Here is a 17,513-nt window from a genome sequence, read left to right as displayed (position 1 = left end):
CACACGCGTTTATTTCAGGCCACGGTAGCGCTGCAAAGCACAGGGAGGGGCGTGAGGGCCACCAGAGGGATGGAGACATCGCGGTGGACGGAGCAGTCCGGGAGCCCTTGCGAAGGGGAGCCTTGGATGAGTTAGGGAATGTGTGGCCAAGGCCCGGGTGGGTGCCAGGGCGGAGTCAGTTTAAAGGGTGGTGGTGGGAGATGATTGGGGACGGGGGTGGTTTGTAGGGACCAGATCCCGCAGGGCCCCGGGAGGCGAGGAGGTTTGGGAGGCCGAGTGGTTCTTTCAGATGCTCTGTGCCTGCAGACCACAAATGACCACAAACCTGGTGCTTTATTTATCTGTTTGTTAATTTATTTATATTAGATTTTTAAATATTTATTTATTTGGAGAGAGAGAGTGTGTGCAAGTGGGGGAAGAGGCAGAGACAGAGAGAGAGAGACAGAGACAGAGAATCCCAAGCAGGCTCTGTGCTGTCAGCACCATCGATCCCCCAAACTGTGAGATCACGACCTGAGCCGAAACCAAGAGTTAGACGGACGCTTAACAGACGGAGTCACCCAGGCGTCCCACAAACCTGGGGTTTTACAATAATGGAAATTTACCCTCTCGTCGTTCTGGAGGCCAGAAGTCTGAAATCAGTAACATGGGGCAGGAATCAAGGTGTCCGTGGGCCCGCTCCCTCTGGAGACTCTGGGGAGAAGTGATTCTGGCTTCTTCCAGCTTCTGGTGGCTGCCAGCCTTCTTGTGGCCACATCACTCCCATCTCTGCCTCCGTGGTCACGTTGCTGTCTCCTTCTCTGTGTCAAATCTCCCCGTCTCTCCCTCATCAGGGCACTTGTGATTGCCTTTAGAGCCCCCCCCCCCCCGGATAATCCAGAATAAACCCCCACCTCAAGATCTTTAACTCCAGAGGCGAAGTCCTTTTTTGCCATGTGAGGTCCAGAGATCAGGTTCCGGGTTCCAGAGATTAGGACGTGGTTATCTTTTGGTAGGGGGTTATTATTCTGATGACTGGTGATTCAGTGATTTATTCCGTCCTCAGACTAAACTAATGTCCCCTTTGGCTTAGGTTTTTCAAGCTCTTTTTCTGTGGTTATAATGAAAAACGGCCAGATGAATCCACCGCCCCACAGAGTAGATGTTAGTAGATATTTGCGTGGAAAGCAAAAATGGGGTTCACAGATACTGAACGCACACAGTGCACACAGCACATGTGAAGCCCTTAGTAAATGAACCGAATTAGTTTCGTACAATGCAGAGAAGTCCATGTTGCCATCCTTGTCCACGTTCTTATCCACGAGGGTCCAAGGGGTGAAGCGACTGATTGATTAGTCACTAAGGGCACACAGGGAGGGAGTGGAGGTTAGGGCTGGGAAGTCAGGCGTGTCGCACTTTCCCCCACATCGGGCTTCTCAGCCCCAGCACTCCCGATGCTTTGGGCCACACAACTCTATGTTGTGGGGCATGCTGTGGGCCTTCAGCAGCATTCCTGACCTCTACTCACTAGAGGGTGATAGCCAGTTGTGACGCCCCTCAAGTTGTGACAACCCCCGAGTTGTGACAACCAAAAGTGTCTCTACACATTGCCAAATGTACCCTGGTGTGTGTGGGGAACCCTCCTCTTCTTGAGGACCACTGCCCTCCATTATACTATCCTAGTGGAGGGGGTGTTACAGAAGGGTGCTGTTTCAGCTGGGAGTTGAACTCACATGTCACGCAGAACAAGGAAGAGGCTGCCTCTATGCCCCTGAGGCTGCCTCTATGCTCCTGGTTATCTATTGACATTTAGCCTCTGGTTCCTTTAGTGAGAAATTGCTGCTGGGCACCTTGCTGCCAGAATGAAGACTACATTTCCCAGCCTTCCTTGTGGCTAGGTGTGACCATGTGACCACATTCCAGCCAATTGGAGGTGATGTGGGCAAATTTCTAGCTGTGCCTTTGAAGGGGAGGGTCGTACGCCCCTTTGCTGCCTTCTTCCCTAGTCTTGCTGCCTGAGATATGGACCTGGTAGCAAAGAGATCCAGGAATCCCGGGTCTCACTACAAGGGAGTCCCCCTATTGCCTGGCCTGCTCGTGCTCAGTTATTACTAGCGAAACCGATTCTCTTCTGGCTTAAGCCACTGTTATTTAAGAGTTTTGTTACAGTTTCTGAGCCTGCATTTAACTATTACAGCCACCCAAGCAGCCATAGTAGGGAAGGAAAGAAGGCAAGGAAAGAAAGGAAAAGAAAAGAAAAGAAAAGAAAAGAAAAGAAAAGAAAAGGGAAGGAAGGAAGGAAGGAAGGAAGGGAAGGAAGGAAGGAAGGAAAGAAGGAAGGAAGGAAGGAAGGAAGGAAGGAAGGAAGGAAGGAAGGAAGGGAAAAAAGGTAGGAAATGAGGAGAGAAGGGTGTAAATGGAGAGGCCTGAGCAGTCTGGCTCTGTGAGCTTAGAGATGCTTAGGAAAATCTTCCGGAAAGGACTCTGAGTTGGATCTTGAAGGGTGAGAAAACAGGAGAGGGTGTGGAAGGGGGCGGGCACTACCGCAGGAACAAGGGCCTTGAGAAGAGAGCCCGGCAAAGCCTTGAAGGACAAGGAGGGCTTGAGCTGGCTGTCAGGAGAGAGGACAGCACATCAGAAGGGAGCCCAGTCAGTGCCAAGTGGGGTACTTCGCCAGGTGAATGGAAGCCAGGTGTAGGGATCCTGGAGTTTGGCACGAAGCCTGGGGAGCATCTGGAGGCTGGGGTTGGAGGCGGTGAAGTGGTTGGGGAGCCTTGACCTCTCTTCGACTCAGAGGACCTACTATGAGGTCGACCCCCCCACCCACGCCCCATGCCCCGTGCTGCATGCCCCGTACAGATTACAGTTCTGCTGAGTCTGGGGTCTTGGTGTCTTCTTGCCTTCTCCGGCAAGCAGCCCAGGCCAGCAGGAGTGCAACCAAGGTCATGGCCTTCAGCCCCAGGACCACAAGTGTGAGCACAGACAGGAGGCCTGGAGGACACAGAGGAGAGCTCAGGAAGGACCCTGGGCGATCCCCCAACAGTCCAGACCTCAGTGTCCCCACGGGGAGGCCTGGCCCAGCTGCTGTAAACCTCTGGGGCCACATTCTTTCTACACAAAGACCTCCCCTCCCTCTGTCCGGGGCCCAAAGAGGCTTTGCCCAATATCCTACCCATGTGTTTAGTCATCCTCACAGCATCCCTGACCTCCGATCATAATAGAAAACTGTTCATTTATGGGCTGCTCAGCTCCTCTGCCCCAGACCTTGGGCTAAGCACTTCCTAACTGCCTAATTTAATCCTTAAACGTATGACGCAAGGCAGGATAATAATGCCATTGGTACCGATGAAAAGGCAGAGCCAGAGTCGGGAAATGATTTGCTCAGGGGCACATATGTTAGAGAAGTGACGGGACCAGGTGGTCTGGCTCCCGCGAATGGCAGGAACAGGGCTCAGTGACAGGGAGCATCTGGTGCCACTACCCCAAGTCTCACCCTCAACCCCACCCTGTTGCCAAGTGCCCCTGAGTGTTAACAGGTGATATGATATGCACAGTTCTGGGCGCTTGGCACGTGTGATCTCATGGGGTCTACGCACCAGCCTCATGGGGTACGCTCTCCAACTCTTATCCCCTCTCCGCCCCTAGTCCCCAGGGGAGGATAACAGAAATTCGGGGAGTGAGGCAAGCTTCCTGCAGTCACACAGGTAGAAAGGGACTCAATCCAGGAGGCTACAAAGCCATGATCTTCAGCACTGTTATGTACAGTTTCACAGTGTCTCCTTGCACTGAATCATGGGGAGCTCACTACCTGCCAAGCAAGGCTGCCCACTGAACAGTCAGCTGTTCTTTCTTTGGTCGAGCTTTTCTTTTTTTTTTTTTAATTTTTTTTAACATTTATTTATCATTGAGAGACAGAGCACGAGCAGGGGAGGGGCAGAGAGAGGAGGAGACACCGAATCCGAAGCAGGCTCCGGGCCCTGAGCTGTCAGCACAGCGCCCGACGGGGGGCTCGAACTCACAAACCGTGAGATCATGACCTGAGCCGAAGTCAGACGCTCAACCGACTGAGCCAACCCAGGCGCCCCTCTTTGGTTGAGCTTTAACGTGGTTCTCTGAGTTCCTGGTTCTGATGTTGAGATGAAGTCCTGGGGACTTTCTGGGTGGCGCATAGCCCTAGAAGGCAAGGACTGGTCCCTTCCCATGGCCAAGCCTTGCCTGTGGGGACTGGTTACCTTCCCAAGACTAGGTACACTCACCTGAGGGATATGTCCTGCCTATATGTTCATTGGTGAGTTCTTTCTCTTGGGGAGAGGTGATGGGCTTTGCTGTAAGAAAGAGAGACAGTCTCACATTCCCCTTTTCTTTCTGTCTTGCCCCTTCCTGAGCCCCTGTGCTAGGACTTAGGGTCATCGAGAGGAGTGTGCCTGGAATGGGGGCTAGAAGTCAAACCCTGTGACTATGAGGGACTAGTTAGACCTGTCTGAACATCCCTGGGGTGGGGACAATGTCTGATTCACTGCAGTATCTACAGCACCCAGTAGAGTGCAGAGCAGTAAACGGGCACTCAACAGATACTGTTAAACCATTAATGGTCTATCCAAAGTTTTGAGGAGCCCAGAATGGGGGAGAAATGAACTCTGCCCGGGAGAAGCAGAAGGTTTCACAGAGGAGGGGCTATTTCTGCTGGGCCTTGAAGAATGAGTAGGAGTTCGCCAGAGAGAAGGAGAAAGCATTCCAGGCAGAGGGAACGGCTTATGTAACAGCTGGAGGCTGAGAAGAGCCGGCCTATTTGGGAATTTCCTTGTGGACCCCCTGCCCCTCTCCCCCAGTGCCTTCTAGACCACCTGTCTCACCTTTTACTCGAAGCCTGGTGCCCTGTCCGGACAGGTATTGTCTGTTGGGTTTCCTGTAAAACTTTACACAGTAGTAGGTGCCTGTGTACTCAGGGGACACGCCTTGCAGGAGGATGCTGAAATCGCTGTTGGAGGCCCGGACGGCTGTCACGTTGGGGTGGGAGAGGCCTTCAAAGTTGTAAATGGCCTCGCGGCTCAGACCAGCCCCCCGAAACCACCTGATGGGTCCCGGGGGACCATGTCCAAGCACTGTGCAGTTCAGGAACACAGTGTCTCCGGTGGTTGCCAACACCACCTCCTGGGGCTGCAGGATCCAGAGGTTTGGCTCTGGGGCTCCGGCTCCTGAAGCCAAAGAGAGGGTCCTTGTCGCATTTTGTGTCTTCCTCCATTGTCCACTCATTTCCTCCCTCATATCTTCCCTCCCTCCCCGCTGCCCTGATTTCCCTACTCAGCTACTCCCTCTGGATCCCCACGTTACGCTCAAGTCGGTTCACTCAGTAAAAAAGTTCTCAGGACCTGCTATGTGCTGAGGTTACAACTGGGGGAAATGGAGCTCAGCAAGACATACAAATGTCCGGCTGGGAAGAAGTTTTCAGTCTGGTGGTGGAGATGGTGCAGAAAATCCCCTTGAGGTTGGAAAGCCAGAGGACTGTAGGGCCAAAAGGGCACCTGTCACGGGGTGGGAGGAATCGGAGAAACCTTCCCGAAATGCTTGCATCAATTTAAAATGAACCCTTCCCCCCACCTCCAACTGCCACACACAGATATTCTGTCTGTTAACAGTTTGCAGGGTGGGGCGTCTGGGTGGCTCAGTAGGTTAAGCGTCCGACTTCAGCCCAGGTCATGGTCCCGCGGTTTGTGAGTTCAAGCCCCACGTCGGGGGCTGCGCTGACAGCTCAGAGCCTGGAGCCTGCTTAGGATTCTGTCTCTCTCTCTCTCTCTCTCTCTCTCTCTGCCCCATCCCTGCTCGTTTTCTCTTTCTCTCTCTCGAAAATAAATAAGACATTTAAAAAAAAAAAAAGAACACGCTCCTATTGAATGACAGACCCAGGATGTGAGTGCCCAGGTCACCACTGCTGGGCTTACAGATAGCATGACTGATTACGTGGGGAGCGTGGTAGATTAAATTATCAGCCCTAGTTCTGGACTCCCCTAGGGTGGTGCATCCCTACTCTTGCCTCGTGGTGGGTGGGTACGCATCCTGGTCTCTTGACTTGGCGTGGAGCCGCATGACTTGCTTTAGCCAATGGGCTGTTAGCAGATGGTACGTGATTAGAAACTTGAAACGCGCTTGGGGGCACTGGGGCTTGTCCTCTTTGCTTCTGCCATCTCCACGACCCAGGTGTACTCTTCGCAGCTGCAAGAAGACGCGGCCCTGGAACAAGACACGTGGAGCAGAACCACTCCAGATGCCTGTGCACGTGTGAGTGAGACACCCTCGCGTTGTGCGCCAACTGGGATTTTGTGTCGACGGTATGGGTGTGGATGGATGAAGGCAGCTGACGCAGGGAGACCGGTCCGAGCTGAGCGCCTAAGACCCACCGAGCCTGATACTCACCCTTCACAAACACTGAGGTGCCCTCCTGCAGCTTCTTTTCTGGGTTCTCACTCAAGTCATCAAGCCCCACACAGTGGTAGGTTCCAGCATGCTTGCTGGTGACATTGTGGATATAGATGGAAAAGTCACAATGAAGGGGCTCCAGGGTCCGCTGGGTCACCGGCGTCACCCCCGGGAAGAAGCCGTGTTTGAAGTTATAAATCTCCTGCTGGTCCCGATCGCTCACCTTGACCCATTTAATCCCGTCGTCAGTGCAGGAACCTTCCACGGTGCACCGCAGCAGCAGCGTGTTTCCTTCCGCCACCAGCAGGGGGCCCTCGGTCTGCAACACCTGCCGCTCACTCCCATCGCTCTGCCCAGAGGCTCCTGCAACAGAGAAGACTGGCTTTGTGCTGAGCCGGAAGGACCTGGAGCCCTCAGAGGTGAGCTTACTACAACCTAGTCATTAGCTGGCCAGCAACAATTGCTCAGGACGCCGGACGGATGTTGTTGGGGAGGGAAGCGTGAGAGATGAGGCGGTTGTCTGGAGAGGCAGAGCAGAACTTACAAATAATGGAGAACTTGCAAATAATAGGTGACAGCATTCTTCCTGTCTTCACAGAAGTGCTGAGAGCCCAGATGACCAGGTAAGTTTCCCCGGATCACAGTTTATGGGCTGACTGGTGTCTTCCCGGCTAAATTCATGTGTCAGAGTCCTAACCCCCAGTACCTCTGAATGTGGCTGCATCCTGAGACAAGGTCTCTAAAGAGGCAATTAAGTTACCATGAGGGGCGCCTGGGTGGCCCAGGCTCAGTTGGTTGGGCATCAGACTTCTGCTCAGGTCACGACCTCGCAGCTTGTGAGTTCGAGGCCCGCGTCGGGCTCTGTGCTGACAGCTCAGAGCCTGGAGCCTGCTTCGGATTCTGTGTCTCCTTCTCTCACTACCCCTCTCCCACTCTGTCTCTCTCTCTCTTTCAAAAATAAATAAATATTAAAAGAAAAATTTTTTAATTTTTTACAAAGTTAACATGCCGTCATGAGGGTGGATCCTAATTCAATACGACTGGCATCCTTAGAAGAAGAAATTAAAGGCACGGAGAGAAGACAGCCAAGGAGAGAGGTCTCAGGAGACATCATCAACCTTGCTGACACCTTCGCCTAGGCTTCTAGCCTCCAGAGGTGTGAGATAATGCATTTCTGTTGTTTAAACTACCAGTCTGTGGCACTTTGTCATGGCCCCCGAAACTAATATGTCATCCAATACGAATGTGACAACCTGTTTCTGGAGCCCCCGCTCTCAGCCCTCAAATGTATCGCACAAAGTAAACATCATCTGGCATCCTGTGAATTCTTTTTTTTTTTTTTAATGTCTTATATTTTAGAGAGAGAGAGAGGTGGGGGGAGAGAGCAGGGGAGGGGCAGAGAAATGGAGACAGAATCCGAAGCAGGCTCCAGGTTCCCAGCTGTCAGCACAGAGCCCGATGTGGGCCTCAAACTCACGAACAGTGAGATCATGACCTGAGCTGAAGTCAGACACTTAATGGACTGAGCCACCCAGGCACCCCCTGAATTCTTTTTGACTTATAGTTATTTTTTTTTTCAACGTTTATTTATTTTTGAGACAGAGAGAGACAGAGCATGAACGGGGGAGGGGCAGAGAGAGAGGGAGACACAGAATCGGAAACCGGCTCCAGGCTCCGAGCCATCAGCCCAGAGCCCGATGCGGGGCTCGAACTCACGGACCGCGAGATCGTGACCTGGCTGAAGTCGGACGCCCAACCGACTGCGCCACCCAGGCGCCCCGACTTATAGTTATTTTTTAAAGTAATCTCTATACCCAATGTGGGGCTCAAACTTACAACCCTGAGATCAAGAGTCACATGCTTTACGGACTGAGCCAGCCAGGTGCCCCCCTGCGAATTCTTTTTTTAAAAAACTACTTTATTGAGATATTATTTACACACAGTAAATACCAGAAATTTTATGTCCTATATGCAGTTCTGTCGCTTTGAAAACATTTTTAAACTTCAAGTGGAGTTGATATATAATATTATATTAGTTTCAGGTGTCTCTTGTGAATTCTTTACCAGGCTGCAATGCTTGTTGGTGCTTTGGGAAGTGGATCTATTTCGGGGCTCTAGCTGCTGAGTTTGGCCTTGGAGTGGGCACGGAGAGAGGGGGTCAAGACCTCCCATGCAAGTTCTTTTGCACCTGGGTTATGAACAGGTGCTCCCCTCAAGAACTCCCTGAGGTAGGTGTTATTATCATCTCCATTTTTGAGAAATCTGATGGTCAGAGAGGGGAAGAAACAGTCAGTGTCATGGCCAGGATTTGGACTCAGATCAGGTGACTTAAGGTTCTGCTCCACACGGGTCATCAGTTTTGTGTCCCAAATTTCCCTGGGTGTGTGTGACCGTCAGTCCTGGTGAATGACTCAGTCTTGCTCCAAGATGTAAGTTTGCAGGATAGCATGGTGTTTCTCAGTTGTCAGTGAGGCGAGGGAGTAGGGAGGTGAGGCAGATGTTTCCTTCTAAGAGGATCTGGGGAGGGGTTGTGGAATTCTAAATTCCTTTCCTGTGTGTCCTCAGCTAGGCATGTGCTAATAATAGCCTCTAGGGGCGCCTGGGTGGCTCAGTCGGTTAAGCATCCGACTTCGGCTCAGGTCACGATCTCGCGGTCCGTGAGTTCGAGCCCCGCGTCGGGCTCTGTGCTGACAGCTCGGAGCCTGGAGCCTGTTTCGGATTCTGTGTCTCCCTCTCTCTCTGACCCTCCCCCGTTCACAATCTGTCTCTCTCTGTCTCAGAAATAAAAATAAACATTAAAAAAAAATTAAAAAAAAAAATAGCCTCTATAAGAACTCCCTCACAGTTGTGACCAAGGGATACCTCATGTTCAATCCTAGGGATTGCTTTTGCCCTCGGTGTCCTTAGCTCCAAAATGTTGAGCAACACCCACCCTCAAACACCATGAGGGGAGACAGTCAGATCTGTTCTCTCTAATCCTTTCTGGTGGTTTGTTCCCTGGCCTCTCAGGTGGTTTCCTCGCGCGCAGGCACTGAACGGTGCCCATCCGCTCAGCACAGGGCTGAAATATTGCCTTTCCCCACCCGCCAAACCGGAAAACCTCATGTTTGACAGAGCAATGGGTAGAACAGACAGAAGAGAGGACGGTACTCAGAGAGAAGTGTTGTGGTCCCACCTAGCGATTCCGAAAAGCCAGGCCCGGAAATGATAAAAACAAGTAACAAACAAGTAACACATGTCTGAGTGAAGTTCTGACAGCAACACAACAAAGGCTGGGAGGAGGGAAACCCTAGTATACTTTGTAAGTCTCTTATACGGTATGGGAAATGGTATGCTGTCACTGAAAGGTAGATGGTGTGAATTGCACACTTAAGGGGGAGAGTCCAGTGGACTCTTCAGTATTCACAGGAAACTATAGAACTTGTAAACTGATGCCCATTTCTTTCTCAAAATAAAAATATACTCCCAGTGGGATCCTAGGAACACAGGGAAATTCTATTATTCTTATGAACCAATTAGGATCAAATAGAAGAGAGAAAGTATTGGGGTGGGAGAGCCCATGGCCCCCCCTTTTTTTCATCTTGGAAAATTTGAAACTTCTAAACCTTAAAGCAACCACTAAATGACAAAATAAAGAGTAATAGCTAATAAGCCAATAAAGGAGATAAGATAGCGTTATAAAAATACTCAACAACTGAAACAAGACAGAAAAAGAGAAAAAAGAGAACAAAGAACCAACAGGACAAGTAGGAAGGTGATAAGACCTACACCTAATCCTATAAAAAGTCACCTTGAAGGTAAAAGGTCTAAATACCCTACGTAAAAATTAGAGATTGTCGGCTTGGATAAAAAGTGAGATCTTGTAGGCTATCTGTTGCCTACAAGAAATGCACTTTAAATATTAAAGCTGCACATATGTTAAAAGGAAAATGATAGAAAAAGGTAGAGCATATAACACTAATCAAACGGAAGCTGGAGTGGCTATGTTAATATCAGATAAAGTAGATTTCAGAGCAAAGAATATGTCCAGGAATAAAGAATGCCACTTCATAATGGTAAAGGAGCAAATTAATCAAGAAGATAGGGGCACTTAGGTGGATCAGTTGGTTAAGCATCCAATCTTGGCTCAAGTCATGGTTCAGTTTGATTCATGGGATTGGGCCCTGGACTGGGCTCTGCACTGACAGTAGGGGTGGAGGGGGGCTGCCTGCTTGGGGTCCTCTGTCTCCCTCTCTCTCTGTCCCTCCCCTGCTCGTGTGTGCTTGCTCGCTCTCTCTCTCAAAATGAATAAGCTTCAAAAAAATCAAGAAGACATACAAATCCCAAATATTATGTGCACCAGATAACAGAACTTAAAAGTGTATGAAGCAAAACCCAATAGAATGGCAAGGAGAAACAGACAAATCCACAGTTATGCTCTGAGATTTCAATATCCTCCTTTTCATGATTAATAGAACACGTAGGCAGAAAATCAAAAAGAATACAGCACTAACAACTAACAGCCTAACTGATATTTATAGAACACTCTGCCCCCCAAATAGGAGGATATAGTTCTTTTCCAGTGCACGGAGAACTGTTACCAAGAGAGAGCATATTCTGAGTCATAAAATAGTCTCAACAAGTTTAAAAGAATTCAAGCATCTTCTTTGACACAATGGAATTAAATTAGAATCAATAACAGACAGAGGCCTAGGAAACTCCCAGATATTCACAAGCCGAATAACACACTTTCCGATAACACACGAGTTAAAGACAAACAGAAGGGAAATTAGAAAGCAATTTGATCTGAATGAAAATAAAAACACAATATTAGAATTTGTAGGATTCTGCTAAAGCAGAGGGGAATATTTATTGAATTAGATGACTAGATTAGGAAAGAAGGAAGGACTTAAATGAATGACCTTAGTTTCTACCTTAAGAAACAAGGGAAAAAAAGAGCAAATTAAGCCCAAAGGAAGTAGAAGAGAGGAAACCACAAAGACCTGAGTGAAATCAATAAAGTAAAAAACAAAAAACAGTAGAGGAAAAGTCAGCGTGAGTGAAATCTTTGAGAAGATCGTTATAATTGATAAACCTGTAGCCATACTGAAGAGTAAGAGAGAAAGAGAGAGAGAGACTCAAGTTACTAAAATCAAAAACTAGGGAGGTGACAGAAGTACAGAGTTTACAGATATTAAAGGACAATAAGGGGATGCTATGGAAAGGTCATGGCTGCATGTATTTGACAAAGGGACAAATTCCTTGAAAACCACCGACTACCAAGACTACCTCAAGAAGAAATAAATTACCTAAATAGCCCTACTATCTATTGCAAACGTTTAATTTGTATTAAAGACTTTCCCACAAAGAAAACTCCAAGCCCAGATGGTTTTGTTAGTGAATTGTGCCACACATGTAGATACAACACCCAAATCATGATCCATAAGAGAACAAATTAATAAATTAGACTTTATGAAAACTAAGAACTCTTGCTGTTCAAAAGGCACTTGCGAAAGAATGAAACAGCCACAGAGTAGGAGGAAATCTTTGTGAAGTATCTATCTGATAAAAAGTTTGTAACCAGAATATATAAAGAGCTCTCAAAACTCAATAATAAGAAAACCAGTCGAAAAATGGGAGTTGAACAGACACTTTACCAAACAGGATACAGGATGCACGTGAAAAATGTTTAGCACCATTACATATTAGGGACGTGAACATTAAAACCACAATGAGATGTTCCTACGCACCTGTGAGAATGACTAAAATGAGACAGGTTGATCATACCAAGTGTTGGCAAGGATGTAGAGGACAATGTCATCTTCATACACTGCTGATGAAAATGCAAAATGGTACAACCTCCTTGGAAAACAGTATGGCAGTGTCTTAAAAGTTAAACACACACCTATCATATGATACGGTCATATTGTTCTCAAGTATTTTCCCAAGAGCAATGAAAGCGTAAGTCCACACAAAGACTTGTACACGAACGTCTATAGATGCTCTATCTGTGACAGCCGCAAATTGCAAAGCAGAAAATGTCTGCCAACAAGTGAATGGAGAAACAAACTGTACTTTATCCACACAGGGGACAGAAATAAAAAGACATATGTGAGCTATTGATATGTGCAACCACATGAATGAAGCTCAAAATAATTATGCTGAGGAAAAGAAGCCGGAAAAAAAGGGGTACCTACTGCATGATCTTGTATAAAGTTTCAGAAAATGCAAACGAATCTATAGCGATGGAAAGCGGATAAGGGGTTGCCACGGGAGGAGGAGGAATGGAAAGGATGAATCACAAGGAAACTTTTCAAAGTGTTGGATATGTTCATTATATTGATTTTGGTGATGAATTCACAAGAGTGAAGCATATCCAATGCCCCCAAAACTTACCAAAGTGTACATGTTAGATATGTACAATTTGTTGTACGTCCATCAAACCTCAATGAATGAAAGCCCTGTGCCCCTCACCCCTTCCCGCTCTCTGGAAAATGTCCTGGGTACCTTGTCCACGGAGCTGGGCACCCCTTGGCCACAGCTCTGGGATCCCTTCCCGCCTGTCTTCCACCAGCAGGCCCTATCCTTCACGATCCCTCATGGTGGGTTCTCCTTTGGAGGCCTGGTACAAAACCCCCATTTTTCAAAACCTATTTGATCCTGAGTAGTTTAAATTTTTTTTTTTCAACGTTTATTTATTTTTGAGACAGAGAGAGACAGAGCATGAATGGGGGAGGGGCAGAGAGAGAGGGAGACACAGAATCGGAAACAGGCTCCAGGCTCTGAACCATCAGCCCAGAGCCTGACGCGGGGCTCGAACTCACGGACCGCGAGATCGTGACCTGGCTGAAGTCGGACGCTTAACCGACTGCGCCACCCAGGCGCCCCGATCCTGAGTAGTTTAGACATATGACCTCCTAGCCTAGTGCCTAACACGTAGTGGGCACTCAGAATTATTTGTGGAGTGAGCAACTAGGAGCTACAGTTCACTTTTTACGATCAGGGAAACCAGCTCAGAGAAGGGAAGTGGTGCCCCAAAGCACGCTGGGGAGCGAAGGAGCAGCCGAGTCTGGTCTCAGATCTGGTTCCCACCAGGGCCTCTCCAGGAGTGACCATCTTGGAGGACCCAAGCAGGGGCTGGGTCTTAGCAGGGGCTGGGGCAGGGGTCCAGATGGACAGGAGGTGAAAGCCGAGTCTCTTGCCTGCTGGGTCAGAGGGTTCTGGGCTCAGAGGCTAAGCTGGACCCAGGAGCCCCAAGACTCAGGAGTTAAGTCGGCCTGATCCTGACTTAACAGTAGACATGGGTAAGAAAATCTTTATGTAAATCTTTACACCGTTCCAGGTACCAACAGGTGTTGTCTTGTCGAATCTTCCAAACAAAAGTCATGAGGTGGGTCCCCACGATTAGCCCCATTTTACCGAGGGGGAAACGGAAGCTCAGAGAGAAGTCAGTGGTGAGGTTTGAGCCCAGTTTTCTCAGGCTGAGCCGGCGCTGGCTCGTGGGTGGTTGATTTGTATGGTCACACAGGGCCCTGTGCTTAGAAGGGCCCCGTGCTTGCGATAATGCTCTGCTGTTGCTGTCTTAAAGTTCTTATCACTTTCTGAAACCGCGTTTACGTTTTGCACGACATAGGCCCCACAGATTATGCCCCTGATCCTGGGCTGTGAGCCTCACCATTTTTGTATTTAATACGCACAGCACCCCGTTAGCAGCCCTGTTCGCTGAAGAGGAGAGTGAAGTGGCCTGTGACACGAGCACGCGGGTATCTGAGCAGAGCCCAGCTTGCAAGACCCCAGAGCCTGGGGGCTTAACTTCACTGCGCTGCCTCCCGAAAAAGTTCTGCTTCTTGGGACACTGGGATCAAGAAAGTTCTCGGCTACCCGCTCCCATTCCCTCTTGGTGGGCTTGAGCCCCTCCAGGCCTGCCAGAGCACCTGGGGCTCCTCTCTGGGACCAGCCAGGGGTGGGTCTTATCATGTCCGGGGTCCCACTCACCCAAGAGGACAAGGGACAGCATCAGCAGCCAGGAGCAAGGAGGCGAGTAGGCCGGCTGGGTCGGGGTGGTCATCGCGAGGGGCGCATGTGCCTCCTGTGGCTCCCAAGACTGGCTGTCGTTCTGCAATCCGGTGGGTGTCTGAGCCTGAAACGGGGCGTTCCTTGGGGCCAAGGCTACTTGGGGAAGTGTTTTCATATGACAAGACGAGGCTGCTGGTGCAAGAGGAAGGAGCTGTTTGGAGGGGTTTCCGGGTTCTGTGTCTGGGCAGCGAGTGTTCCTGTAATCACTCTGTCAAAACCTTCATGCCCCCTTTTGCCACAGGCCCTGTCCTGGGCACCCTGGCAGGAAGATGAGCATGCCTAGTGTGTCCCGAGTCAGCCAGACGTGGGGTCAAGTCCTGGGTCTGCCTCTTCCTGGCTGCGTGACCTTTCACGCACACCTGCCACCTCGGAGCCTTTGTTTCTTCATCTGCAAAATGGGGACGGTAGCAGTCCCCTCCTCAGAAAGGTATTGCAGGGATTACAAGATACGTGGGCGGGGCGCCTGGGTGGCTCAGTCGGTTAAGCGGCCGACTTCGGCTCAGGTCATAATCTCGCGGTCCATGAGTTCAAGCCCCGCGTCGGGCTCTGTGCTGACAGCTCGGAGCCTGGAGCCTGTTTCAGATTCTGTGTCTCCCTCTCTCTGACCCTCCCCCATTCATGCTCTGTCTTTCTCTGTCTCAAAAATAAATAAACGTTAAAAAAAAAATTAAAAAAAAAAAAAAGATACGTGGGCGAAGGCTCAGCACGATGTAAATGCTGAACGTACCAACCATCATTGTTCACGATGTGCAGGCAACAGAGGAGGTGGCGTTTGCTTAGGAAGAAGGATTTGTTATAAAGCAAGCCCCGTGGAGGCCTCCTTTTGGCAGTGAGGGGAGGGCACAGATCCCGTTCCTAAACGCATAACTGGGGGCAACTCTTGAAACCTCCATTTCCTGGGGTCCAACGGTAACACACCTGGGTCATATAAAAATTTGCTTTTGTGGCATCTTAATTTTCTGTAACTTCTTCAGGAGTCCCTATCATATGATCTGTAAAACAGTAATAGGAATAGGGTCGCGGGGCACCTGGGTGGCCCGCTTGGTTGAGCGTCTGACTCTTGATTTCAGCTCAGGTCATGGTCTCGCCGTTCGCGAGTTCGAGCCCCGCATTGGGCTCCACACTGAAAGTGCGGGGCCTGCTTAGGACTCTCCTTCTCCCCCCCTCCCCCGCTCTGTCCCTCCCCTGCTCACACTCTCTCTCTTTGTCTCAAAATAAATAAATGAACTGAAAAAAAACTATGAGGTGAAGTGAATATTGTACATGTTGCCATCATACTCTTTTAGGTTAACTCAGTTTTGTTTTGTTTTGTTTTGTTTTTTCTAGAAAAAAAAAATAGCTCAAACTTTCTACCCTTCCCTCCCTCCTGGGTGGTCCTGGGTGCAGAGGAGGCTGAAGTTTCTTTCTGGGCAGGATGGTGGGCCTTGGGTCTGAGTCTTGTCTCGGGGCCTGGTATCTGCCATGGGGAGGTTGGTCTGGCCTAGTCCCTGAGCACTTTGCTCTGGGTCTGCTGAGGTGTGGCTGGTCCTGTCTTCTCAATCCCATTGCTTCTTCTACTTGTTCTCCTGTTGAGGAGACCCATATATTGGAGTCTCTTTGAACTGACCACAGGCCTAGAAAATTCCACCAGACCCTCAGCGCCTCCATATCATCCTCCCAGCAGAGCTTCTAAATCACCTGCTCATCTGCCTGGGCTCCTTTGCAGCTATTCCTTTTCTTCTCAAGGGTTTCTTAGAATTCATTTTATTTGTGTGACTAGGTAAGGTGTTGTAATAGTTAGCTATTGCTGCATAACAAACCACCCCCCAAAATGCAGTGGCTTAAAATAATACCCATTTATTTGACTTGTGATTCTGTGGGTTGACAATTTTATCTGGGCTCAGCTCCATGGTTCTTCTTATCTCAGCTGATTTTGACTCAGCATTTGAGGTCAGCAGCAGGCTGGCTAGGAACTCTTCTCTGCTGGCGTTGGCTGACTGTCGCCTGGACCACCTCAGCTCTGCTCCATGTGGTCTCTTATTCTCCAGGAGGCTAGTCTGGCTTGTTCACACGAGAGGGGCGGCGTTGAGAGGCGGCAGGAGTTGCAAGGTGTAGTGTCGCTTCTTTGGTCCAGCTTTTGGCCAGAGCAAGTCATAGACCGGACCAGATTCAAGGGATGGAAAATAGACTCCACCTCTTGATAGGAGGAGCTGTAAAGTTATATTGCCGAGGGTGTGGATGTGGGGAGGGGGTGAAGAATTGTGGACCTACTGGTAATTTATCGACCACGGCATCCACAGGGTGCGGAATTCACAGGATTCAAAGTCTCCTCTGTAGGGCTCCCAGATACCACTTTCCTGAGGGTTGACCATAGTCACCACTTTTGGACACATTCAATTCCGGCACTGTTGCCTATCTGCTTCTCGGAAGCCAGGTTGGACATGGCCCCTGTGGCCTCCTGGACACCGTGGGAGCCGGGCCATGGTCCTTTCTGCTCTAGGAATCTCTAAACATACCTGAGGCTTCTATATTCCCTTCCCACTCCAGCCCAGAGTTCTGACCCCAGGGACTGGCGGTGCCGGGCCCCTGGCACCTCAACTCCTGCCCTTTTCCCTCTTTCTCTTGTCACCCTCCACTGAAGTCATGAGGGGAGGCAGTCCCCCTGTTTTCTTCTGTAGGGACTTTCCTAACTTCGGCCCTCTTCTGAACTCGTGATCTTCTTTGTTCTAGCTGGATTCACTCCCGCCCCTTCCCTGAGACAACAAGTCTCAAGGTCCAGTTTTGATAAGGGACAGAGCTGCTTGGAAGGGATGAGACTATAGGGACAGAGAAAAATGCGCAAGCAAGTGCTTCAATAATATTAGTCCTGTCCAACTCGCCAACTGCAAGGTCATGACCTGAGCCAAAGTCGGATGCTCAACCGACTGGGCCACCCAGGCGCCCCAGCCATACTGGTGTTTTTGCAGTCAGTCTTCATCTCCATTCCTTTCTCTGTTCTCCTCCTTATCAGAGGACTGGAAGCCTGGGAACCGCATTTTCTAGAACTCCTTGCTTTGGATTGGGTTCTGCCGAGGAGAGGTGCGTGC

General features: G+C 49.6%; 1 protein-coding gene across 2 annotated transcripts; it reads right to left on the bottom strand.

Moving 5' to 3' along the window:
* Nucleotides 1-2,328: 2,328 nt before the first annotated feature.
* On the bottom strand, nt 2,329-14,654 carry SIRPB2 (signal regulatory protein beta 2). Of its 2 annotated transcripts, XM_025932332.2 has the most exons (5): nt 14,368-14,475; nt 6,391-6,756; nt 4,833-5,174; nt 4,236-4,304; nt 2,329-2,970 (listed from the first exon to the last, which is right to left on the bottom strand). In XM_025932332.2, exons 1-5 carry the CDS (start codon nt 14,438-14,440, stop codon nt 2,840-2,842), a joined length of 981 nt encoding a protein of 326 aa, XP_025788117.2. In that variant the 5' UTR covers nt 14,441-14,475; the 3' UTR covers nt 2,329-2,839. The 2 variants fall into 2 exon arrangements, with proteins under 2 accessions (XP_025788117.2, XP_086558003.1); XM_086701877.1 differs by lacking the exon at nt 2,329-2,970 and having other exon boundaries at nt 3,892-4,304; nt 14,368-14,654.
* Nucleotides 14,655-17,513: the final 2,859 nt, after the last annotated feature.

The sequence above is a fragment of the Puma concolor genome, chromosome A3 (genome assembly GCF_028749965.1).
Source record: "Puma concolor isolate L17-30 chromosome A3, mPumCon1.1.hap2, whole genome shotgun sequence".
Classification (NCBI taxonomy): domain Eukaryota; kingdom Metazoa; phylum Chordata; class Mammalia; order Carnivora; family Felidae; genus Puma; species Puma concolor.
The sequence above is the reverse complement of the archived record's forward strand: the minus strand, read 5'-3'. Positions and strand labels throughout refer to the sequence as shown.

Coding starts and splice junctions, on each gene's coding strand:
- SIRPB2 (XM_086701877.1), bottom strand. CDS start 14,563: ATGAAAACACTTCCCCAAGTAGCCTTGGCCCCAAGGAACGCCCCGTTT. Junction 6,757..14,367: donor GCTGTCCCTTGTCCTCTTGG/GTGAGTGGGACC, acceptor TCTCTGTTGCAG/GAGCCTCTGGGCAGAGCGAT. Junction 4,305..4,832: donor CACCAGGCTTCGAGTAAAAG/GTGAGACAGGTG, acceptor TCTTTCTTACAG/CAAAGCCCATCACCTCTCCC.